This window comes from Tinamus guttatus, unplaced genomic scaffold, assembly GCF_059628265.1.
Source record: "Tinamus guttatus ecotype Peru unplaced genomic scaffold, ASM5962826v1 Tinamus_guttatus_pri_ptg000197l, whole genome shotgun sequence".
Classification (NCBI taxonomy): domain Eukaryota; kingdom Metazoa; phylum Chordata; class Aves; order Tinamiformes; family Tinamidae; genus Tinamus; species Tinamus guttatus.
Window position 1 is genome coordinate 401,015 of NW_028288731.1, and position 26,981 is coordinate 427,995.

At 41.9% G+C, this 26,981-nt stretch overlaps 1 protein-coding gene across 1 annotated transcript in view; it reads right to left on the bottom strand.

The window, feature by feature from the left end:
• The window catches only part of DRC11 (dynein regulatory complex subunit 11), a 100,101-nt gene extending 75,510 nt beyond the window's left edge, over positions 1-24,591 (bottom strand). The window contains exons 1-5 of the mRNA XM_088523676.1: positions 24,566-24,591; positions 13,498-13,816; positions 10,293-10,406; positions 8,170-8,358; positions 7,421-7,492 (exon numbers count right to left, since the gene is read on the bottom strand). Of these exons, the coding sequence (XP_088379802.1) occupies positions 7,421-7,492; positions 8,170-8,358; positions 10,293-10,406; positions 13,498-13,816; positions 24,566-24,576 (705 nt within the window). The 5' untranslated portion in view covers positions 24,577-24,591. The remainder of the gene's footprint in view (positions 1-7,420; positions 7,493-8,169; positions 8,359-10,292; positions 10,407-13,497; positions 13,817-24,565) is intronic.
• Between the last annotated feature and the right edge of the window lie 2,390 nt (positions 24,592-26,981).

Consider the following 26,981-nt stretch of genomic DNA (forward strand, 5'->3'; position numbering starts at 1 on the left):
TTGGGTGTGAAATGGGATGGATTTTCTGAGCTGTCACACTGATCCCCTTTACCTTTTTTTGCCCTTTCTCTCAGCATGAGGTGAATTGGCCAACCATGGGGGCAGCTGAGTGCTAGGACCCTTGCAAGGGAAGCAGTTGAGTGTGTGAGAGGAGCAGCATGGAGACCCAGAATGGCCAGTGTGATGGTGCAGGCAGGGAAGAGCTGCTTGGTCGTTCTTGAATCTGTCTTCTGCTTGGCTCCTGCTCTGACCTGATCCCCAGTGACTCCTGAGGGAGCCTACAGTGATTAGTTACCAGTCACTGAGCATTTGCTACCAGCCTATCTTTCATTATCAGTGCCAAGGCTGCCAGGCAAGGTGAGAACTGTGTGAACTTGCAAGAACTTGTGGCTATAAGCAAGTCCAGAAGTAGGAAATTCTTATCTCTTAGTGCACTAATACAGACTATGTTTATACATGAGTCCAGAAGTAAAAACTGGTGTGGACACACCCCGGGTAGCTCTAAATTAGCTGGCTCAGACAGTTATAGAGCTACAGAAGGTGCCCCCACCTGCAAAACCCAGCCAAGGACCTGAGCAAATATTTGTGCAGCTACCTGTCTCTGTTCTGTGCAGTTATTAATAAATCTGCTCATATTAGTGTATAAGCTGCAGGCAAAGCCCAAAGAACGTAGTATAGATATAACTTTATAGAATATCTTATAGAAAGAAACTGTTAAGCTTGTTCTTCATGTTTTTCGCTTTAATTTCTGAACATGGTAATATGAAAACAAGCAGGTAACACTTCTGCTGAGAAGACTTGCAAAAGAAATAGCCACAAGACTATACTCTCCTTAGTCTATCTTCTCTTCTAACCATATTAATTTCTTGTTATGAGTATTTTGCTCAGAGGGAAGAGTGTAGGTGTTGGAAAGGAGCCAGCAAGATAGTATGACATGGTAAAAAAAGACACTTGATCTGGTGGGAGTTGGTGCTGGCTGGCAAGCTGGTTTTACGAGTAAGAGATGCACGTGAATGACAAATGATATCCTCTGAAGTCAGCCTAGCAATGAACAGGCGATTCCCAAACAGGGGCTCTTCCTATAGTGCAAAGTTTTGGCAGGAATGTGCTTCAGCTAAGATGGGTGAGCGAAAGCATGAAATGAAGAGCAGAGGTGGTTGTGATTAATGAGTCCTGAAGGATTCATGGCAGTCTAATGTGGAACATACGTAATGTTCCTTGTTTGGATGAGGCTGACACGTGTAAGGAATTGAAAGCTGGCTCCTGGTCTGGGGGAGAAGGAGGCAAGTGTTGAACAGCAGTGAAAAATCATGCCAGGTAAACCTGAATTCAAATGAAATTAATTTAGCAACATAACCACAAACAGTTGTGGAAGGTCTATCCATTGAGGAGGTACAACAGGACTTCCAGATGATATTAGTTTAAATTGATAGTTGTTTTAGCTATCAGTCTTCTACTATTTGTGCATTTATGATGTGTTTTCATGGAAAATCTTTTGTCAAAAGATTCAAACTGATGAAAGAACAATTCCTAAAGGACTTATACAATGGATATTGTGAAACATTTGAGACAAAACCTTAAAAAGGCTTTTTAAAGTTTGAGTGATATAAATTACAGAACAGCGTTTCCCTGTTCTTGCTTTGCAATCAAGAAAGCAACTACGTTAAACTTTTTCTTTTAAACAGAGGGTTTTGTCCTATTCATAAAAATGTCATCACAAAGCTCACCAGTTGCAGAATTCAAGCTATTCTAAAGCCTGCCTCAATAGTGAGATGCATCTGCAAAACTGGGATCTTGAATTTCTCTTTCAAGATCCCTTGGGCCTTGCCAGGGAGATGAAGTCTGTGTAAGAGCCTTGGCAGGGTTTGTGTTCTCCTGTCAAGGAACAGAGTTTTGAGGAATGCAAGAAGCCAAAACAAAAAGGTTATGGTAATCTGAAAAAATATGAGAAAATAGGTAGGGAAATGGCAGGAGGAGTGTGAAGACAGACGGCCACTGCAAGGGGATGGTTGCAAACAGCTTTGGGAGGACCTGTGAATTGTGGTAGTACAGATGAGTTTTCCATGTACCCACATGTGTGCTCCAGAGCTCCGAAGAGTTATACTGAGACAAGATGATGAGTGCTGTTTTTATAGCTATCTATACTTAATGCGCACATTAAGGAAGACAAAAGCCAATTTCTTTTTACCATCACTTATCTTAGTGCTGCTAATGTTTCTACTTCTGAATCAAAGGGAGGCATTCTACAGTAAAGCACTAATAAATAGCTTTTCCTTGGGGGCAGAAGCATCTTTTCATCTTTAAGAAATTTCTTTGGCCATGTGAAATTCAAATTTGTTAACTTGCCCTACAAACAGCAACTCATTTAGAAACAAATTGCAAATATTAGATGGAGACAGTGAACTTGATAATGCAATGCTGCCACATCAGTTGTAGAATAATGCATCTTAATGAAGGCTTCCCATGTGAATAAACCATTATATTTACAAGCTTTTCACAGTTAATGACCCAGAACTGGATAACGAAACTCACATTTTTAGTGTGGTCCTCTGTCAGCAAAAGTATACATATTAATAATTGATGTTGCTGTAAAAATAGGACATAATATGAAGATTCCTGAGTTTGTGGGAAAATAGGACTATATGGTCCATTAACTTAAAATGCTTATCTAATGCTTGATGGGCTTTGTCTTTAAAATCCTTGCTTAAATTAATATGGCAAAATGGACATTTGTCTAAAAGAGAATTTTATTCCAATTCATCAGTCACAAGTATGCTGATGAGAGAGCTGCTTGATCTTCTCTTTTTCTTCTCCCCTGATCCCCCAGAGAGAGTTTAGGTTTCACAAAAATGAAAGACCCTTCAGCAGAAGGAAGGAGGAATTCTCACGTGTTCCAGGTAAGCCAATGTGACGAAAAACTCCTAACGCTTTCTCTCTTAGACTTTAGGAGCTCAATTGCATAGATCACTCTTTCCTAGGTTAAAAAGTCTGCCTTTCTGCTTAGTCAGCTCAACAGCTCTTTCCAACACACACTGCTTTAGTGTTCATTATAAAACACTTAGAGGTGTGCAGGCTGGCTGAACAGGCTTAAGGCTACAGTTCTACATATAGGATGCCCCATGCTGTGGAACTAACTGCTCTTCAATTGTTCCATTAAGACTACACTTAGAAGGAAAGACAGTCATCTTTTCAATGAAATAAATACATTTCATTTTATTTCATGTTTTTAGCCTAACATCCATATTATGCCTGAAAGGTAGATTTACTGCAGCTTTTATGATTGGGTACTTAATTCAGGACAGCTTCTTTTCTTTGACCTGAAGCAGCATGGGTTTTATGGGTTGTCTTTGGTGTATGTTCTGCTAAAGATAGTATTGCCAAAACTGTAACCTTTAGATGTAGCAGTTGTGTAGGTTTTTGCTTGAGTTGCTTGGTTTCCAATGTGACAGTTTGCTTCTCCAGAGAATGTTATTTTCTAAGTGAAGTGTTTAAAGTGTTTAAAGCATTTTAAATGGTAGTAATACTGGTATTTGTACTTTAGGAATACACGGACAGCTAACTCAGTACTACAATAATACAGAAACTCACAGTCCAAGCAACTGGGGTCCATTTCCTTGCTCATGACTATTATTGTACTGAACTATTATGCAGAACTTGGGTCAGAGTTTAAAGTTTAACATGTGAATTAGCTATGTTAGTTCCTTCTTGTTTTCTCAATGTATTTTGCCCTGCTGCAGGAAGAATGTATTTTAAAGAGCTCTCTTGAGTGATGAAGTATTTGCTCATATAGGTTGTACACTACGCAAACAGTGATGGCCACATCAATTATGTGACTGAATTCTTAAATTAGGCAAAAGGACCCACTAAGCAAAATGTATTGCATTCATTAAAGCTCCCCTACTATATGATTCACTTCAATGGCTTTGCCAATTAAAGTAATTGTCATATGCATTCAAACAAAGCTTTTGTGGTAAGAGGCCTTGTTAGAAAAATATTGAAAGTGGCTGTTTTACGGATTTATGTAATATATAAATAAATATTGGCATGCAACACTTATTAGATTAAGGAAAGATAAAATTTGAAATAGAACACACACATTTTTATTTATGACCATGTAAGTTTAAAAAATTTGGTTATGTTTATTTCGGAGATTATATCTGGGCTCAGTGTCAAAACATTATTAAAAATGGGAAATATATTTTGGACTCTGAATGGCAGTGATTTAATTTAGTGTGACTCTAGCCAATGAAAGCCCAATAGTTTAGCAGGTTTCTTGTTTCCCAGCATCTTACTCTTTAGAAAATAAGCAGGTTTAAAAAAACAAAAATATGGAGAGTAGTTTTTACTATCTAGATTTATATGTATATATGGTAAAAATGCATGAAGCTATCTGTGGTGACCCGTGAATCATTACTGAGGCTTTAAGTAAAACAAAGGATGTTTTACTATTCTGCTTGATAAAAACAAGCCGGGTGTGTAAACACTGCTATAACTTTTTTGCCTGCTTACAGGAGTTGCAGAAATATTTTATATTTTCCTTTCTTTTGTATTTAGCAGTTTGCTAAATTCCATATAATATTGATTTAGCCACAGCCTCTAATGTTTGCTAAGAAGCTATTCTGGGAAATACTCTTTTTTTTTTTTCTGACTGGATGAAATATATCTGTGAGGAATTCAGAGAACAAGAAATGTTTGGCACACTGTTTTCTCAGATATAAATAAAACTATTACCCAGGACAACATGCCTAAATTAGGGTATGTCTAAAAGAGGTAAGAGGGAGAGAACAGTTATTTAAGACCACATAGATCCTTTCATGTGAAAAAGGATATGGAAGGAGGAAGAACAGTGGAAATACTCTGAGAAAATGCAAGATCAACATATATTATGCCATTAACTTCCTTTGGGTGAGGGCTGGAATCATGGTATAAAACAGTGTCAGGGCTGCAAAACTGTAAATCAATAATACCTGTGAAACAAGAGGACCTTTACAGATGTACATGTCCAAAGCACCCTGGGCACAGTTTTATAAATTGCTTAAGCAAATAGAGTGCTTGGCTACAGAAAGATTGATTACTTGTACCCCTTAACTGAAAACACAAGCAAGGGAAGGTCTGGGACATTTGAAACACTCCAGCCTCAAAGCTCCAACATTGGGCTGAGGTCCTAGAAGGAAAGGATTTTTTTTCTCATCTTCCTTGTTCCTAAACTCCCCCTGTATGTGCAAGTTTAAAACAACTGTGTGTGTTTTCTTGCAACATCAGTGTGGTGGATGTGGCTTAAACCCAAGACCTAGCATCAGAACATTGGTTGTGGTGTTAATGCTGGGACTAGTAGTCAACAGTACTGCAGCAGCAACATGAGGAACATCAGGAAAACAGGTCAGGATACAGTTATCAAGATATATGTGGTCTTACTGATGCTGACTTCTCTTTACAAGCTCAAGCCAGTATTACAAATTGTGATTTATCAGAGATTTAGAAAAACATGTGCTGGGGGAATCATACTGTTTCTGCAATTAAGCTTTAATAAATAATAATAATAATGAGGCTTTACTTTGAGCCAGGAAAAAATTCTGGAACATAGTCTGCTAGTCTGTCATCAAGCAAAAGAAGAAATAAAATCAAATTCCAAAAAACACATATAAATTTTTCTGCAGTAAGTAGACATTAAAGAAAATAACACTGTGAAGGACACACCAATCTAAGCCAAAGATTGAACAATTCCTAGACTTTGCTCATATTTTCATATTTTTTTAGGCTGACAAGACTGAGTTTTCCACAAAAGCATTATTCAGAACTTCAAAGTGATTAGCTCTTTTACAAAGCACTCTTTAAATGAAAGCTATATACTTGTTTTTAAAATAGCTGTAATTATAAGAGAAATTATATTTATTGCAGTAAAAGCCAAGGCTCCTTTGGGATGGACTTGGAGTAATGGATGGCCAGGTCTTCTAATTTATCTAAGTCGTGCAGCATTAGAAAAGCAAATTCAACATATTTACACATGAAGATCTGTGGTCATTTTTTAGGAGGCTGACATGACCATACATCAAAGGGACCTGACCTTTGGAGCTCACTGCCTATCTATCAGCATGAACCAATGCCTGCTTGCTGCTCGCTTCCTTTGGACACCATGGAAGGAAATGTGGCAGGAAAAGTGCAAGAGGAACACAAATGAAAACACTGGGAAGATGACCAGATTTCTTTTATTTAGAAGTATCTGGTTTTTCCTTGCTTGCTTAGATTCTATACTCGAGTAATGGGTCTGAGTGCACAGTTGCAAACATCAATTCTCTTGTTCCTAAAGCTCAGGAAACGAACAGACCATACGTGTTTGAATTCTGCTCATCCCTATGATCACATACATTTTTCTCCCCATAAAATACAGTAGATGGCTGTTTACATCCCAGTTACTGGTTATGCCTACGATTGGCCACCATGAAAAGAGTGCCTTGCTGTGAACCCTTCAATAAGTGATGCCAGATTTAGACTTCCTCTCCATGATTCTAGTTTTAAGACTTGCCAAAGCTCTCAAGGGATTTGATAGGAAATGACCCCTTGTTGTGCCAAAGGTGTAATTTCTAGTTTAGTTTCAGTGCATCCTAACTTTTCAGCATCTTAGGTCTGTACTAGTGAAAATCTCTGGGAATTTGTCTAGAATAGAAACAAACTTGCCCAAAGCTCTGTTTACTTACCTTACATACATTTACTATTAATACCTAGAAGATGTTAAACATTATAATCCACAAGGTGTTTTCTGCATTCAACTTGATAGTCAACTTACGTGTTCCTTTTTCCCTAAAGATATGGCTTTGAAGTTGTTCTTAAATGATATTACATGCATGTAACATGTATGTTGTAGCTGCAATTAATTTTCATAAACTCATTGCCTAAGCGTAGTTCTATTTCTAGGTAAGAAAATAATCCAAATTCTTAAGAGAAGCCAATGGTAGGTTTTAATTCTGAATATATTAATATACCATATATCATCCCTTTTGCATACTCTTGATATACACATCCTGGCTTGTAAAGGGGTGTAAGGAGAAGATTTTGCTGCTCTCTAATTCTATGTCAGAAATAAGGCAGCTCAAGTATCCTTCACATTATGAGTCGTAAACTGATTAACACAATTTTCTTGCTCTGTCATGCCTAGGTTAAATTCCCTAAAACCCAGGGCAAATTCTGAACCATCTGTTTCCACATCTGCCATATACATTGGACTATGTATATATAGCACAAGAGCGTGCAGCACAAGACAAATTGTCCTACTTCTGTGCCATCTATCATTCCAGTTTAGTTCTGTATCCCTTAGAGGCCCCTTTAAAATACAAAGAATTTGAGAAATTAATTTCTCATTTTCTGTTAAATCATAGAAGTCTGAACAGCAGAGTTGTAGTATTTTATATTCTCGATCACTTACCATCCCCAGAAATATCATTTCCTCTTCTCCAATTTTCTCTGTTTTCTTGCACTGGATATATCCACGCCAAATCTGAATTGTAAACAAAACTCTAATGAGGTAAATAGGTCTCGTTTACAGCTTCCTTTACTGTGGCAGATGCAGGAAAAACAAATAGAGGAAGGAAAGGCACAACATACAATTGAAACTATTACTCTTTAGCAGGTTGTCAATCTGCTATATTTTTTTGAAACCATTTGCGCTCACATTGATATATCTAGCTTGTTAACACAGCACCATCAAGGTTGAAAAACTGTTTACATTTGAACTCCTATTCTCACCAGGCCTGACTGATTTGCACCAAGCTATTTCTGTGTACAGCCTTTCTTTGGAATTTAGTAGTGATCTCCTCTCTTTTTTTTTTCCCCTCTCTCTCTCTAGGATTTGGGATGAATTCTTTCCCTAGAGCCCACAGTACAAGGCATGAATTCTTTGAGATGCCCTGGATTTCAAGCGAATGCCAGAAAGAATAACAGAGGTCATAAAAATCAGAATGGAAATACAGCATGTAAGTTATAAAACAACCCTGCATTACCAGTGCAGAATTGTTCCCATTGATCTCGCATCTACAATTTTGTCTCATTATTTTAAGGATTTCACCGTATTAGACCACCTGACACGCATCCTTTCAGTTTCTTATCCTATTGCTATCCTTCTGAACAAAATGTTAGTAGTTCCTACCAAAATTACTGTTCTGACAAACATTTCACCTTTTGAATGCAAGTGGCAGCATCATCTGGATTTGGACCTGTCTTGCCCTGAAGTTTAGCTTGTCTTTCTCTCTTCTCTTCGAGGTAGATTTGCTTCATGAACGTAGCTCGAAGACGGCCTTGACGAGCCCGTTCTGCAACCTGGATCAATCTAATGGCTTCTTCAAAATCCATGCACTTGACAGGTTTCTTCAATAACACAGGCAAAAGGGAATGGACAAAGCAGAGTATTAGAGGTACAACCTACAACTGTTTTTGACTCCTGATTGAAGTTCCCTTACTTCTAAGGAAGAAGTTTCCTTAGTAATGTGCTCCTTTCCCCCCCTAATTTCTGAAGGGATGGGTTTCCGGATGTACTGCTGGGCTCCTAGATCTTTTGCTGAATGAAGGGACAGGCTGTTCTGGGTCAGCCCGGGTCTGGTTAGCCCAGAGCAGGTAGAAGAGGCTTAGGGAAAAAAATCTATTAGAGCAATACAGCTGGAGAGAGGGACTCTCCCTTCTCACTCCTGAGAACTTCCTGAGAACTTGCTAACACCTCATTCTCCCCATGGAAAGGCTGAATTATTATCCTTTCCTGGACTGTAATCCCTGTATTGGAGACAGTTCACGTTTGATGCTCCTACATACATTGTATAGAGCTCACTATTCTACCTTTTCAGCAGGGCTTTCTGTGGAGGAAATAAAGGAGGACAAATGTTTTGCAGAACAGGCACCTTTGCTGAACTTTTTAATATATACTGGGCTGCTTGCAACAGCTCTGCTACAGACACTTGGGAATACAGCAGTCTGTTACCAAGCAGCCTGGACTTCCTGAGTGTATATAATGTTTGCTATGATGCATGCAAAAGTGCTGACAACTCTTTAGCAATCCCAGTGGTGATATGTGAGGGAGAAACCAGCAGACAAACTATACAGGAAGTGTAGCATAGGGCACGGTACTCATACTGTGCTAATTGGTTTATTCATGTTTATTGAATCCTATGCTTTCCTTGAAGCATCCTGTGAAGGGAGACCCAGACCCAGCCTGAGACTAGTGTTTCCAGGTGAGCTGGCCCTGTACCAGGCTTGTCCATAACTGATGCCATGGTGAAATGGGGAGATGAGAGTGGAACTGGGGAAAACAGAGGCCTTGCAGTGTAATTTGCTGAAACACAGGATCTCCACAGAACCTAACATCAGACTACTTAAAAAGTGTGGAGAATTTGGCCAGAGATTTACTGCACATGCTAAGAGGACTGTAGCTACCCATAAAAGTAATCCAGCAGAGTATCTGCTTTGTCTGTGCAGGCATCCGTGTTCAGACTGGTGCTGTTTGATCTCCTGGGAACCTCTCTCAGCTCCTTAGTGGGACTGATTCCCCCATGGGTGTAGGAGGGCAGGAGAATCCCCCAGCAGCAAAATTGCTGCGTGGAGTCCAATGGTTAGGGCACTGCAGCAGTTTGACTAAGTGGTCTGATCAGAACTGTCTCTCCTGGCTATAACATCCACAAATTTAAGTTGTCCAGACATTCAGGCACAGTTGTTTATTGCAGGGCGTTAGCAACCACTGCTTGTAGGCAGGATGCCATTTTCCAAAGGTCAAAAGTATATCAAATTCAGCACAGTCTTAAAACGTGCTTTTCTGTAATGGCTTTTGTTCTGCCAAAACTCAAATTCTACCCCTCCTTGCAGCTGCAGCTCTAGCTGTCCAGAAGGGACTGCAGGCATTTTTTTAGAGGCTATAAACAACTGGATATGAATAGTTAGGCTGATGTGAACTGAGTTTTGCCTGTTTCAAATTCTGGTTCTGTAATATTTATGCCAAATTTGATTTCAGTAGCACTAATTGTGATGAGAGCCACCTAGGTAAACAAAGCACATATTAAATTTGGCTAAAGTACTGTCTTTTTAATTACCCTCATAGCAGAGTCAGTTCACTTCAGTCTTGCTCCAACTCAAGATGTTACTGGCCATTGGTAAGTACCAAAATGTCAGTGGTACTTTCTGTTTGTGCCTTATCTATAAATAAGGTTTTAGTTTCTAACTACTGTCAAAATACTTTTCACTTTAGTAGCTCATGATCAGGCATGTTTAGCTATGAGGTAAGAGCATAACAAGTTATAGTGTATGTATGTGGTACTTACCTGTGTTTGCAATCCTGCATTAACTAAAATCTGAGCAAGTAGTTTCTCTCTCTCTTGCAGGGCTTTCCGGTTTTCTTTAATAAAATACTTTGGAATTGGTATTTCTATGTGTTCCTAGGGGAAAAAATAGTCATGGGTTGTCTTTTTCAGAACTGCATAAAAATCACATTACTTAATAATTGAACACCTTTAAAATGTAATTAAGTCAGACTGAGATGGTTGAATTTTTTTGGAGTGCTAGGGAATTTGACCTCTGTAATGGCTGCTGTGCTGTTACTTTGCAATTACTTAAGGTCTAATTCAACAACAACAAATAAATCAACCCAGTTTCTGAACCATGGCAGCTGGGAAATCTCTCTTTTCCTAATGGCTCAATTATATTATGGAACCATTAGAATAATTTGGCAGAGTTGCCAGTAATTTAAACATGATTTCCACTGAACTGAATACTTCCGGTTGTATGACTATCACACTTTTTTAAACAGCATGAGAAATAGATGAGCTGTATTACTCTTTGTACCATTACAGGACCCAAAACAGACAGTTCTGTTCATCTTCAGATACTTCTCTGCTGGCTGTGACTAGCATATCACACTTCTCTAAATCAAGAGTGATTAGAAATGGCTGTCTGTATAAATGCACCTGATTCACATTTCTGCTGATTCTTTTCCCATAAATCTTTACTGATGATGAAAAAAGAGCAAAGACACAGAGATACAGGGAAAAGTACTCCAACAGTTCAGATGCTGAGAATGGAATAACTTGTTCTTTATACTGAAGACCAGACACAACTCTTCAAAGTAGAGAGAGAGTAGATACTTTTGTACAAGTATATTTCTGTTTTGGTAAGGAGGAGGACTCTTCAAAGGTCTGATTGATACAGGTGCCATGCTCCTAACATGCTGCTTTATGAATGGCTAGAGTATCTGTTTGAGCAAATGGTTTACTCTGAGGGATGGGGGGAGACAAGCAGTAGAGTTGCCCTCCCATGCTATTGGGCCTGGAATTGCAGAGTCAAGTCATGGTAAGTTGTCTCCAGGTACTTGTGAGCACTTGGTGCTTTGGGACAAGTTGCTATAGACAGTTCTGGGATTCGATAGTGTATCATCAGAGCCATCTGTGCTAGCAGACAGGGAAACTGGTGCGCTTCACCTGGCTCAGGGATGCCCCCAACTTGGTTCTTTGCAGCCTCACTGACACTTTGATGTGGGCAGATACAGTGAGCAAAAGCAGGAGAAAAGAAGTGGCTGTAAGGACAAGCAACACTCCTGATACAGGTACACGGTAAATATGCTGCTGGTGAACTTTAAGGCTTTGCAATTTCAGAGTAAGAATATGCAGGGAAGGTTGTGCCAATGGAAATGGGCCCTGCAAACTGCCTGGTTACCAGCTGCATTACTATTCCTTCCATTTGCATGCTGTAGTGCAGGACCTCCCTATTATGGTAGCATAAGGAAGCTTCCCAGTGGGATAGTGTTTAATCTCTATTGACTTCGAGATCTTGTCTATTCCAGTTTCTGTCTGTGTGTCCAGCTAAGCTTTGTTTGTACCTTCCAAAACACTGATTGCTGCTGAAAATGATTTAATGTTGCAGTGTAAGCAAAAAGGCCACAGAAGTAGAGCGAGATGAAGCTTGAATTTAGAGTGATACAGCAGAAAGTGCAGCAAGTGTTCTGCAATATCATCCATAAATTCTAAAATGGGTTTGTACCCATCTGTTGTGGCCTCTGCCATAACCATGCTGAATTTTAGCCTGTCATACTTGGGTGAGGAGAACTAGAGACATCTCATCTTAGCAGACTCTCTAAGAAATGAAAGTTGTCAAATAGTGGCTAATTATTTTGTTTTGCATCCAAAACTCTGTGATTAATTTCTTAAAAACACCTATTCAAATATATACTCTTATCTACTCCATTTTTTTTTAAAAGTCTTAAATATGTCCAGTGCTTTTTGTGCTAGGCACGTATGTCATGCCTTCTTAAAATTAAGGAGTGGTACAGGAATTAGACTTTGTTTTTTTCCATACATACCAGTCATTACTTTGCCTACTTTGCCAACTTTACTCTGAGGGTAGATTTACTGGTAAGTCATGAAAATAACAATTTAATGATTTTAAAATATAATTTGAAGGGTCAGTTTCTCCAGATATGTATTTATACTCTAGTATGTGTTCTCACAGTTTAAAATAGTTCTCTGCCACAATTCATGTAGCAGGTAAAGACCTGCCTAAAGTTAGTGGTAATCATGCTAAATGTGCAGAACAAACTACACATGCTTTTGCAAGCAGCAATGTGTTTTGGAATCTAATGCTATCTAAGGCTATAAGGATATTAGGCAATTTACTTCGCGTTATAACCGAAGTCTGAAAAACAGCATTATTTTTTTTAGCTTCAGCTCAACTTTTTCCTTTAGAAGAGCTGTTACCAGCGGTACCTACATTTGACAATAGGTGGGGCTCTCTGCGAGAAAAGTAGCTATCTCATTACTTCTCGCATTGCTTTTAGAGCACAACTTTAAGACTTTGCCTTACTGCCATGCTCATCAAGTTCGGCAGGCTGTTTTTTGCGGAGCTGATTCTGCATCAGGCAGTCCTTATCCTTGGATGTTAAATATGCTCCCAGCCCCTGCCTGTTTTGCAATGGGAGACTTGTCTTGGATTTATCACTTTGGTGATGTTTACTGCTCGCTACAAGACCCAGTCTATGTGCCTTTTAATTTTACCTGTAATTTCTGGAGGAGCCCTGAGGCCAAGCTGATTCAGAGTGAAGTGAACAGCAGACTGAAGCAGATGGTAGCTGAGTTACCAGCTGCACATCTATCTAATCCTACTCTAAAATCAGTTCAGAGTCAACCTGTTGTCATTAATACTGAGCTAGTTGGGACCACTTTACATGTTAAGGCATGACAGATTTATGAGAATAATCCCCAGAGTCAGTCTGCTGCTATGGAGAAGCAGAAATGCAACATATTGATCACAAAGATCAGCTTTTAAAATCTTGTTCTGACATATGAAGCTCACTATAGATCACACACATTGAGGAATTATCTTTAATTAGAAATGCCATAATTACTGTTCATCCAGTAAACAATGGGCATGCAGGAAGCCACTTGATGCAGCTTCACAGTTAGTAAATTAGAGTGTTCTTAAAATACAGTTTAAGCCAAGTTCCTATGTTGAATTTGCTCCTAACTGAGGTAGACCTACCGGCAGAAGCTTTAAATCTTGTAGGATATCATCAAAGTAATGATACTCTGAGTTCTCCAGGGTCACCATGTCATTTTTCAGCTCCAGGATCCGGCCCATCACACCTTCCAGCACTTGCCGAATCGCTAGTCGTTTTTGCGGGTGAACAATTTGCTCGTAGGCCGTGTCCAAGTTCCGGAAGACTTGCACATATTTGATATAGGAAGTGGCTAATGCTTTGAATGCTGTCACATGGTCCTTGACGGGCTTAACTTCTCTCTCTTCCTGGAGCAGGATGTCCAGAGATTCTTGAGCATCTGTCCATAGCTTATTGTAAGTGCTAATTGAAAAGAGAAGAGGCTGTTAACCAGATATGAAGGCAATAGTGTACAACGATGTTAGGACTCTATAAGTGTGGGTTTCTTTTTTTTTTAAAAAAAAAAGGGGGGGGGGGGCAAGCCTGGAAATGGAAGCTATTTAGCTATTTAATTTCTAGAGGTTTTGACTAAAATGTGTTAAGTAATTTAGCAAGAAGCTACACTTTTTGATGGTGTTAAAAACAGGAATTTTAAAATACAGTTTTATTAACAGAAGCTCAAAAGTTAGAAACTTTTGGACTTCAAGGGGAAGAGCAGCAGGGAGCTCTGTGAAAGGACAAAGTAAGAGACACGAGATTCAAGACACAGCAGAGCTGACTGTGCAAGCGATGACCGATAGCTGTCTGTTGAAAATGTGCCATTTAATGCTTTTTCCTCTTCCTCCCTTGAGGGGCTAATGGTTCCAAAAAACATTCATGGTTATCATGGTATAAAATACAGGAATGAGCTTTAATTATATAAGGCAATGCTTGATGGGAAAGGCAACACCTCTTATTAGAGCAAAAGGTATTGCTGGAAAAACTAATAAACTCTAAGGTAGTTAAGTCCTTAAGTCTGAAACAGGTAGAATTTTCAAGCTAATTTGAGACTGAGGAAAAAGTAATCTGTTTCATTCACTTGTGCTAATGGGGGGGGGGATTATTTAAGAGGAATGGTATGCCTTCCTCCTGCTTAAGAAAGGGCAAGGTCTGTTAGACATGGGGGAGAGTTGAAGGGGGTGAGCTTTTCCCCCATCTTCTAACTGCTACATGTCAGGTGAAGTGGCTGGAGGACCATGTGAAAAATGGACAGTGTCACCTAAGGCCAGCTTGAATTCTCAAAGCAATAATGCTGTTTACTCAAGGAGTTCTGCTTTGTGGTAGGAATAGCTGGAGCTCTGATGTCAGCACAGACTGGCTGTCAGTGGATTTTCATGGCAGATAAGGGCACTATGGAAAATCATCCTAAAGGAGCAAGAAACGGACTCCAGGTCATGAGGCTTGTATTCAGAGAACAGCCCAAACAGCAGGTTTGGCTTTGAGGGGTGATAAAATCTGTGATAGTTAAAGGTCACCTTAGGTCCTGTTCTGCTTTGTAACCTGCCCTTTGTGAGATGGAGACAGTTTCATGGAATGCAAGATGCTTCAGAAAAATCACAGAGCTTTGAAAAATGCTTCTTTAACAGCAAAGCAACAAAGCTGCCTTGGCAGTGGGACTCGGTTATTCTGGGAGAAAAAACAATTTCTTTTATTGGAGGAGGAGATAGCAATGGGTAAGGGCAATTGGGAAAGCTGTTTTTTCCTCCTAAGCCTTAGAAATCAGGCTATTAGCCCCAGTTGCTAATAAGGCTAGTAGCTTCCATCCACCTGCTTAACATAGCTGCTGCTGCTGGAGCCTCTCAAGGAAGGAGGGGAAGCAGCAGTGGCCTTGCCCGTCTGAGTGGTGCTGCGAAAGTGCAGGGGCACCAATTTGGACGAGAAGGCTTAGGCAGCTGGTAACTTCTGCTTATGTGTGATAATAAATACGTAGGTTAGTGCTGTCAACAAAACTCGCGGGAGCAGTCAGCAAAAAACACTCCCGATCTGACCCTGCTATTGAATTAGTACAGTTAACTTTTTCAAGTGCATATTACACTTTTCAGCTGACCTGCATTTCTGCAGGATGCAGCTGGTCTTGCTTTTCCTAAGGCTTCTGCAGCCCACCCAGGGCTTTCCCCTTCCTTTCTTCCAACTTCATTTACATCCCATTGCACCAACTGAATCAGGCAATTGCAGCAATTAACCCAGGTGCAGGAGATAAAATAAAACCAGCAGAGTGGGGAAGATTGGCACAAACAAGACCACCACTAGCTTTGACCTAAGAGCCCGGCCAGCGGATCAATGGGAGTTTTGTGCCTTTTCTCTGAAATGGGGACTTGGAAGGACATTATACGGATGGGATTCACCGGGTCGACCAGCAGAGATGGAAACAACACGGTATTGTACTTGGTTAGCCGTGCCTACCCATGATCAATTTGATAAAGGAGAGGTTATAAATCTCAGAGGAAGTTGGGCCCCATAGATTGGCCCCACGGCTCTACAGCTGATTTACAAATGGTGTGGCCCAAAGCATTACAAATGCAGGTTATTGCACAGAGGCAATAAGCTGCCACACAAGGAAAGAGTCCACAGTTGTACATCCCAATTTGCAATAACTTCTTCCTGCTTCCTCATGCTGCAGACTGTGGAGTGTTCCCCTTGATGAGCCAGCTGATATCCAGTTTCTTTGTACTTTGAATGACTTGTTGAGGGCGAGGAGAGATACAGCCCTTCAGAACGTGTTAATACAAGGCAATACAAATCCAAGGTAATTGTTTCCATACAGCATTAGTTTACCAGATAAGCGTAAGATGATTGCAAGCATGTCGCACTGGGTCTAATGTTAAGACTGTGGATATTATGGTGTGTTTGTCATTTTTTTGAATGATGGTGATCTGTGTAAATGAGGGCACAGAAAGAACTATCCACTGCAAAATGAAGTATTAAAGTAAAAGGATGGGAAAGATTGATGTGAAACTGCCAGAGGAGATATTTTGAGCTGGGGCAAGCTGATACAGTTTTAAGTGAACTTGTTGCAGGGTGCCTTGCACCTTTGAAGGATCTGGCCCTTGTGCATCAGTGTCTTTAGACAGGTGACTGAGAATAGCAGATGCTGGGTACCTGGATGCTGCCAGCAGAAATGCGATTTGGGCATCTTTCTGGAATGCACTGATTAAAAGTTAGAGGACAGAAGCACAAGTATTTCCCCTCCCTAAAACAGGATCAAAATAATGTGTGTGTGTTTTTTTTTTTTTTTTTTTAACCAGTATCCAAATGGGAGCACTTCTGCGCTAGTTTCAAGGTTCAGATGTGCTTTGAAGTTTAGAGCTCTTTTCTGGGGGACTTGGCAGAGTTGCTTTAACTCTGAGCAGCTTGGTAGAAGCAGTGTGTGCCGGCCACACTCTGTCCCTCAACACGGTCGCATTTTGCTGAGTTCAAAGGAACAAGGCAGGCGTAATCTATATGCTCAAGATTATGCATGAAAAGTAAAGGATAGGACTGAATGTCCTTGCCTGTTAATCAGACAGCATGAGGCCCTTGCATCACTATTTTTCAGTTTTCCTTCTAAGTTAAGTTGTAAATTTTTTGAAAATTGTTTCCATACACTGGTGAGGGAGTATGATACTGTCTGGAAAGCACTGTCTGCTTATTAGCTGGTTCATAGTGTATGTTTGTTCCTATTCTATGTTAGGCTGTGAGCTGCATCTGAGATAGGTAAAAGGCTGCTGTGGTCCTGCTTCATCTTCAGCCATGTGCTCAGCTTCTTCACCACCAACACAGACTTCCTTGGTGTCTGTGTTTGAAGAGTGAGGCCAACACGTGAAGCTAGAACCACTGGGGCATCCTGCACGCTTGGCTGCAATTGCTCTTAGCAACGTAAGCACAGGCAATTTGGTTGATACTCTGAAGCAGGGCATGGGGGGAAAGGAGAAGCTGCAGAGGATGATTTGGAGCACGAGTGACTAGTGGAGTTAACCAGCATGACTAAATGTGAGTTTCCTACTCAAAGCGTAAGACCATTAAGTCCTTGGAAGGAAATAAGTCTCTGCATATATAGCATGTGCAGCAGTATAAATACTGCTGCAAATTGTCATAGCAACTGCAAAATAGGAGCGTTATGGGGAAAATCAACAACACTGTAATGGGATGAGGAGAAAACCCATGAAGTGACTTAACTCCAGGCCCTCCAGAGTGTTTTCTGGCAGCCTTGCAGCTTTGAGGGAAGGTCAGAGTTCTACCTTTTATTCAATGTCCCTTCTCATCACTCCCACAAAGTAGAAACAAAGTCTAACACAAGTACTTCAGAATACTCTTTGCTGTAGCATGACTTCAAGCTTGGACTTCACTTTTATTGCTCAAAATAAAGCCTGATCTGCTTATTTAGAGACTTACAGATGTGTTTTTCTACTTAAGTTATAACAAGGTGTTTAAAATCCTGCCAAACTATATATAGACTCATTTAAATATTCCAGGGCTCTCTAACAGTACGTTTTTGCTTGACCCCTCTCTTATGCTTAGAAAAGTCTGTTGTTTTTCAGTTCAGCTGAGATGAGCCTGGTTATTTGCACTGAACTGGCTTGAACACGCTTGAGTACTAGAAGGATTTGTGCTAGGCGTGCATGGGCCCCATGGGAATGCTGCTGGTTATTCTGATACTGTCATGTGTGAAGAGATAGAAGGGAAAACCCTTCCTGCAGGTTTTCACCTCATATGGAAACTCCTTAGCATGATTGTGAGTGGTAAGTTGTGTTGTAAACTGTATTTTTGTAGCACCTATGCTGCCCTTGCAAATTAGTTGCACAGACCAAGCCAAGAGGCTTGTGCAGAGCCACGGAGCAGGCGAGAGGCTGTGAGGAGGGAGCACAGTGAGAAGGAAACGTCTGTGGGGGCCAGGCCTGCAGGTCTCACTCCAGATACGTGAGGCTTGACAGGTCTGCATTGTGCTAAGCCCTGGGCAAACAGGAGGCAGGGAAACCCTGCCTGCTGCATTTGTAAAATAAAAAAAAGCACGAGACAAAGGTTGGGAGGGGAAAGTGAGGCCCTGAGAGGAAAAGGAGCTTGCACAAATGCTTTTCTTTTTTCTCTTAAAATATCAGACTGAAACTGATTGCTAGGCTTATTTGGGTGAGTTGAATACCAGATCCCCCACAAAAGCTTGCCCAGGTATGCTGTAGTGATGGCTTGGCTAAACCTACCCCAGAAGTAGTGTTCTTTATCTTTCTGTGTAAAGTGGAAAACAGCTTTTTTATTTTTTTCTTTAAGGAGTGGAGAGGGGGCAGAAGGATACAAACAGAAATACTGGTGTGGCCTATAAAAATTGCCCAGTGAATTGACTTAGTGTGAATTGATTCTTGATTTAAAAACCTTTCAGTTGCAGGCTGGAGCTGTGTTTGCTTGTGGTTCTGGCCCTGGGCAGGCCGGCTTGCCTGCTTCTAGCATAAGGCTGGCTTTATAATCTTGCCAAGCATAGCTGGTGGTGGTGAGAGCAGCACTGCTACATGACTTCCCTTTTGCCTGCTTACTCTAGCCAGTGATGTTTTGCAAAGTTAGAAGCTTTGGGGGAAATTAAGGGCCAAGCTTGAACAGGCTTTGGTTGTCAGTGGGGAAGATAGCACTTGTAGCCTTTGCTGGTATTGCTAATGTGAATAGCCCTATGCTGCTGTCATCTTTGATTTCAATCTTGGGGACTATGGCAGAAAGCAAATGGGATAAAAGATTTTTGTGGCCCAAATATAACGGGAAACCACAGCAAAGCGTGGAGACAAGGTTTTGCTGAGCACTGCTGTAATGCTGCACCTCGGCAGTTCTCAAGTACCTGCTCCAGCCCAAACACATGGTGTTGACTGGAAAAAGGCCCTTTTCTTAAGGAATGCAATGCGTGGGGCCTTTCAGTGGAGAGGAAGCGATTACGGTGAGGTAGACATCACTGCTCTGCTGTCCTTCCCCCCACCAAGCTGCAGCTCCTGTCTCAGGGCTGTGCTCTCAGCTAGGAAAGGATGGGGAGCGAGAGCTTTGGTAACTTATACCTTGCAGGGTCGCTGCAGGAGGTGCTGCCGTAAGCTAGAGTTGTTGAGAGAAGGAGTGTGAGAAGGAGAGATAAAAAGGGGCTAGAGCACAGAAAGGCCTACTTGCTTTTGCCTGTCTTGTGTTTTGCTGTGTGTGGCACTGAGCTTTATTTTGGCATCAACTATCCTATGACCAAGCAGGTTTGTGTTTTCCCTTTCCTTGGAAAAGGACAGAGCAGTCACCCATCCAGCTGCCTGTGCATCCATGCTGTAAGCTGTGCAAATGGGCTCTCAGGAGGCTTTAAATGCTGCTGAAGTTAGAGCTGTCTCCTCAATTTTTGCTAACTGTAGCCTTTTCCTTCCCCCTGTTTTTCTAGCACAAGTGCTGCTGGGATATTCCCACTGCCAATGCCTTTTCCCAAAGGAGACAAGGCACCAGTAGTGCAAAGGATCCTCCTCTAGCTGCTCATTAAGGAACAAGGAAGGTACAGGGTGGGTTGAAGTTTTGGATCTTATTTGTGACTGTTTTGATTCTCTCTGTTTTCCAGTCACTGGAGGTAGAAAAAGGGGCAAAGATGAATTTGTGAATGCTAGGAAGATGTATAAGACAGCACATGCTAGGAATGCCCAGGAGGAAGCTAATAGTTGTGGCATTTGGATGGAATTTGAGGAATATGGCCTGGGGCCACATGCTGAACGGTGGGATAAAAAGAAATATTCAGTAATCACTCAATGGGGCTGAGGTCCTGTGGGGAGAAAACAGGATGTAGTCACAAAATAAAACTGCATCGCAATGTAGGTACACAAAGTGACTGGCGGATTGCACTGGCAATTTCTTATGTTTTCAGTGCCTGATTTTGCAGTCTTAATTTTCTTTAACAGAGCTTTGGTGATGCAATGTAAAATATATAGCTCTCTTTAGTAGCTTTTGTCAGAAACAGCAGGGGGAGAGGGTGAAGAATTTCTTAGATGAAATATTTAACCACTGACTTCATCTGTTTGTGACACAAGATTAAATTTTAAAGCTTCTTGATTTTTTTTCTTTTTTTTAAGCTTCTTGGTGACAGTGGCAAATGTCATAACACAGTACAACTTAGTACAAAAGGGAGATGAGCTGAGACTTAGCTTTGAGCACGTCTGGAGTATGGCTATTGGGGAAGTTACAAAATCACTGGTCAGGATCTCACAGGTCAGTTAAATGGTAAAGCAATTCATAAAAGAGGAAATGCAGCAGAAAAACACAGAATGCAAAAAAAAAAAATCCATGCAAATCTATTGTTCAATGTCTGGAACAAAAAGTACATCTGTATGCAGATTTGAGTACTCTAGGAAGTGTGGTACGTTGTGTGCTTCTTAATCAACCCCACAGTAACTGCAATGGGCTTGCTCTGTCATGAGTGCTACAGCCTTCCTTAGAAAATATCAAGCGTGTCTGGACATGGCAACTTTCTTCTTGCAGATATGAGAGCCTCCTGGCCTTATTGAGGGCTTTCCAGGTGTCCTATCTCTAACCTGCTTCAAAGCTTACTTAAATCAGTAGAATAATGTGCTTTAGACCACACCTCCATTTAAATCACAGGGCTTAATGGTGAGCAGTTCTTGTAAACCCATCATTGCAAATACTGAAATCCCAGCCACATAAATTATGTGTGCTGGGTGACCGTGTTGCAAATGTTGCTACTCTGACTGTTTTCACTTGTGGTACACACAACCCAGTTGCCCCGCACGCACACTTAGTAAATCTGGCACGTCCAACTGGCTGCACAAGAAGTGTGTGATTTTTCCTTATGTGCATAGTAGCTGCTTTTCCAGATGTCTGAAAAGCAGCTGTTTATCCCAAACACAGAAAAGGCTGTGCTGTATAGCATTTCTATACAGAACACAAAGATGTGACTATAGAGTATTTGACAAAAACTGACTTACTGATGGGGCTGTGACTTACTGATGTGCCTCTCACATTGGAGGACTTGAGTCCGTTGTCCATGTGAATCCAGGCAGCCACCCCCATTTTCAATATTCAACAAATACGGGTTCATAGAATGAATCAGAATGCTTAAGACTGGAAAGGACCTCTAGAGGTCATCTAGTCCAACCTCTCTGCACATACAGGGTCACCTAGAGCACGTGGCACAGGATTGCGTCCAAGTGGGTTTGGAAGATCTCCAGAGAAGGAGACTCCACAACCTCTCTGGGCAGCCTGTTCCAGTGCTGTCACCCTCACTGTTAAGGAAAAATTTCTTAAGTCCTGCAGAACTTTTAGTGCTTCAGTTTGTGGCCATTTCCTCTAGTTCTGTTGGTGGCCACCAGTGAAGAGAGGCCAGCACCATCCTCCTCACTGCCTCCCTTGAGGTACTTATAGACACTGACCAGGTCCCCTCTCAGCCTTCTCTTCTCCAGGCTGAACAGGCCCAGCTCCCTCAGCCTCTCCTCATAGGGCAGATGTTCCAGGCCCCTGATCATCCTTGTAGCCCTGCGCTGGACTCTCTCCAGCAGCTCCACATCCATCTTGTACTGTGGAGCCCCGAACTGGACACAATACTCCAGATGTGGCCTCACCAGGGCTGAGTAGAGGGGCAGGATCATCTCCCTTGACCTGCTGGAGATGCTGCTCTTAATGCACCCCAGGATCCCATTGGCCTTCTTGGCCACGAGGGCACACTGCTGCCTCATGGTCACCTTGTCGTCCACCATGACACCCAGGTCCCCCTCTGCAGAGCTGCTCTCCAGAAGGTCAGTCCCCAGCCTGTCCTGGTGTCTGGGGTTATTTCTTCCCAGGTGCAGGACCTTGCACTTGGCCTTGTTGAATTGCATGAGGTTTTTCACTGCCCAGTTGTCCAGTCTGTCCAGGTCCCTCTGGGTGGCAGCTGAGGGAGTACTCCGGGTAGGTTTCCTGTTTTCCCCCAAAATGGTTTTGTGCGAAATATCAAAGTTTTCTCATGAACCCCCTGTATTATTAGTGTTTTGCTTTGTTACCTTCAAGTAGGGCAGTCTGTGAGCTAGGACACTCTTATGTGCCTTAAATACTTTTCATTTACCACAACTTATGGTATTAGATTAACCTTGGAACATATTTGCAACTGCACAGCAGTAGTCTCAGTAACTTGCTGAGAATTAGCTCAGCTGTACCTTGCAGAACAGGCTAGCCTAGGACAAAAGTAAAGCAGGTCATGCTCCTATTTCCTTGCTCCCAGCACTGATCACTATTCAGCTCTGTAGCTGGGAAGGAATGCAGAAAAATGAATAGTAAGCTTTAAGAGATTATAAACCAGATAAATGTTTATGAATTTACCAATACTGGTAGCACCAACCATTTTCAAATCATGCTATTAAACTGTCAAAGCTGTATATTTTAGATAAGCATATTAGTGCTACTTATTTTCCTGAGGTTTGGGAGCACTTCAGATTCACTTGTTTTTTTCCCCCCTCCTGCCCAAAGGAGGGGAATGCTGAGATTCTCAAGGGGAACCCACATGCTGAGGCTATAAAGAAAAACACAAATTACCCAGAAAACTTAACTCACTGAAGATGCAGAATAAAGAAAACTATCCAGAATGTTGCTTAATGTAAGCTGTACATGTGCCCTGCTTCATCAACTAGTGTAGATTCAGACTCGAGTTTATGAAGGACTGGATTGGCCTAGTTATCAGCGCCACGCTGTGTGCTGCTACACAGTGACAGATAGTGATTAGACAGGATCAAACAGCACCAAACTGGAGTTTCTTACCAGCATAACTGCCTTGTTTGGAAACAGAACTGTGTGTGCTGGTGTCTTGCAGCAGAGTTGCATATTTAGTTTATATGGAATTGCTGCTCAGTGCTGGCAATGCTACAGGAAATAATAAAGAGCTCTGTCTCTATTAAAATTAAACTTTGTTAAGCCAAACAGTTGAAACAAGTATTTTGCAGCCTCACTCAAGTTAACTCCTTTTGTGTTACAGCTGTTCTTGTTTGAGCTGGATTTATTTCAGACACTCAGCAGGAATGACAGGCTCTGAGATTACTCTCTCTGGAAGCAGTCAAGCCATCTACTTCTGTTCAATTGTTTTAAACCAGGCAGTTGAGATTACTATTGATTACTTTGTAAACTCCCCTTAACCGAGTTATCAGGCCCCAAAGAGTAGGTAAGTGCTGAATATGTCAGGGGTTTAGCCTGGGATGTAACCAAACCTTCCCTAAATTCCAATCCTCAGGTCAGGCAGGAGAGGGGCAGCAGCAGGCTGCAAATGCTTCCCAAAGCAACTTTTTAAATATACTTGTGTTTTTTAGTTAATTCCAGCAAGCCTCATTCAGCCTGGGGCTGGGGAAAAAAAGCTGCCTAAAATAGGGCTTGGCTGCGCCCAAGGTTTGGCACTGCTATGACGGGACTAGGAGGGAGCAAACAGCAGATTATGGTGGGATCATGTCATGAAAAGCTTTTAGTGTAAAGTTCCCAACTTTGCAGAGCTTGACTCTGCAATAATAATAACGCTTTCTTAATATAGTGGATTGTGGGTAATAATAATAGTGCAGGAGAAATGAATATGGCTCCTTGCCGGCGTTTTGATACAGTGCCATAATCAGTGTCTGGTTATTGCAAATAAACTTTTAAAGCTTTGTATTGTGTTAAAAGCATGAGGAGCTCATTACAGAGAATTGTATGAGCAGACTTTAGTCTGAAAGGGAGGGGAACTTTTTGCAAGCAGAAAAGGGCCTAGCATATTATGGGTATGGCAGTGTACAAATAATATTGGCCTAAATGCTACAGAAATGACCCCAGGGACTTTGGGGGTGGGAGGAGAACCCCCTGCTCTTCCCAAGTGCCAGGCCTTCCTTGGAAGGTGGGGGCCATTTTGGCTGCTTGGTCTCTTCAGTGTTTTTGCTACTTTTTTTTTTTTTTTTAAACTAAATGGTCATTTAGTGACCCAGGCCCTGCTTGAACCACAGATGCTTTCAATCCCTCCCTTTGCCTCCCCGCTTATTCTTTCTAATGTGTTTTACTTATTTCCCACACTATCTGACCGCTTACACAAACCTAAACAGAAGAGCGACTAACTTCTGCGTGTGGGGGGGAAACCTGCGGAAAGGGCGATCCCGAGGGCAAGGGGAGGACACGAGGCGGCTGCCGAGGCCCCGAGGTGGCCGCGCCCGCCTCCCACGGCCCCGCACTCACGCGTGAGACATGGCGCTGGGGCCGCCGCCTCCGGCCCGGAGCGGCCGTTGCTGCCGTTGCCGCCGGGCCGTTGCGTTGCCGTGGCAGCGCGTGGCTGTTGCGGGGAGGCGGCCTCTTCCCCCCGCCCCGCGCCATGACCCGGGCACGGGCGATTCCCCTCCCTTTCCCCCGGGTTTATTCGAATTTATTTCACTTTATTATTATTTTCCCCTTTCTTCTGCGTAATTGCCATGGCAAAGATCTCCGGTGCTTTCCCACTGACTTATTACTTAGCAATTTTTTCTCCTCCCTCTCTGTGCAACAGATGGAAACCTTTCTCTTATTTTTATTTCCTCCTTTGGTTACATCTCTGAGCTGCGCTCATTAAGCAGCTATGTAAGTAAAGGGGTGGCTAGGAAAATAATTTAGAGGCTGGAGACATGTGTTTAACACCAAAAAACGTAGCATGCACCTTGGTGCTTAAAACCCCCTCAAGCCACCGAGGGCAGAAGTGGCACCCTGCGATGGCGCAGCCTGGGGCATAAAATGGCGCCCCAGGGTTTGGAGCCATTGGTGGAGGCTGCTCTGTCGCCTCATGAGCAGTAGTGAACTGGTGGCTGTGCAAGTCGCTAAGGCTGCTGTCAAACAGAAAATGAGCCCAGCTTTAGGGCACCTGTGCAGAATGGGCCACATTCATTAGTGCATTAGCAGAATTCTTCTTTGAAGAGGGAAGAAAAAGAAGAGCTGGTGAGATGGAGTGTATCATTTTGGGGAAAAAGCTCCTCCAAAGCATGGGTGGGGAAGAGCCTGTATTCCTACCTTGCTTTCCGTGTGTGTGTTTTTTTTTTTTTTTCCTTCCCACTTTTTTTTTTTCCCTTTTTGCTCCTTCCTGAAGCCCCAGCTCATGTAATTGTGTGAGAGTCTTGGCCGTGCGGTTTCTGAAACAGCTTTTCTAGCTTCATGGTTTTGGAGGCCAGCTTGAAACAGTGAACCTCAGTGAATCAAAGGCTCGGAGACGAGCTGGTTTCCAAGCTGGAAGAGGGTGGTTATGCCAAGGTCGTGGTCCCTTTTGGAGAGTTGACTTGGTGGGTTTGAGCCTGGAACCAGGGGGCTGGGACTCTGGTGCTTTCTGTTGCCAGAGGAGGCTGTAAAAGCAGCTCATAATTACTTCTGTTAATATAAAAGTATTTTTTGAAACAGCTGTGTGTTATGTTGCTGCCATTTACGGCACAGTCTGGCTTGGTGCCTTTCAGAGTCATCGATTCACTATCCAGCTGCAGGCCAGAAGATGCCTCAAAAGCAGTGATTAGGTCACATGTTGCTCCTGTTTCTTATCGGAATAAAGTCTTTGCAGTCTAGATGGATTGATTTCCATTAATATGGGTGTTTGGACAGCAGCTCTTTTGCTAAAGTAGTTTTTCAGCCGTGACTTTTACCTGTGGAGCCACAGCAGTGCTGTTTCCATAAGTGCATGTGGTTTTAAAGATTGATTTTTGTCTTAGCTCTTAAGCAATCCACCTTTTTTCATAGGCTATATTCTATTGTTTTGCTAGTTTTCCTAGGTCCCTTAGGGAAAGAGAACAATATGCTAAAGAATCCTAATTGGAATTAACTTTATTTCTTATACTCTACAACTTTTTACTTTAAAAAAAAAAAAAAAAAAAAGCTGAAATTACGGCTAAGCTGCCTATCATGTGATCATGTGTGTTTGAGAAACAAGGATGTATAAGACCTGAATCAAAAAAGAGGCGAGTGAAAGGATTGCCTGATGAATGTTTCATATGAGGAAGCCTGTCTGTAGTTCACAGTACAAAAATATTTCCTCTTTGTGCTGATTATGTGGATCACAAATTTGTCTAATATGACAGGTATCACCCCCTGCAGCCCCCATATTAATAATGTGTTATTCTGTTGAATTCTTTCCCTCTGTTAGTGCCTCAAAGCTACAAGGATTATCTTTATTCTGCTAGGAACTATATTAAAGAGGAAGTGATGTGCATTGCTTGTTTTTTGGGTTTAGCTTAGGAAAACACATTTAAAAATAGAGAAACTGGGGAGTGTGGGATGTTCTGTTTTGCTCTAGGTTTCTACTTGAATCCTTGTGCTTTCATGTAAAAGATTGGAAGTGGCACAAGTTTTCCTGGGCTGTTCTGATACTTCTATCCTCAAATGGTTGCCCTGAGGATATTTTCTGCCATGGCTGCATCTCTGCTTTGGGTTCATCTCAGCTGCTCTCCTTCCCCATCTCCAGCTTTCTTCTCCTTTTCTTTCCTTTATATCCCCTCTAGTCTCTTCCCCTTAGCTGCCACAGCCTGCTTTCATGTTCTGTTCTCTGGGAGGTCCTGTTCTCTGATCCATTCTGCAAAAAAAAGATCTAGGCATATACTGAATTGTGATTGAAGTCCAGCAGACTATTGACAGTCAGTCAATACTGTGA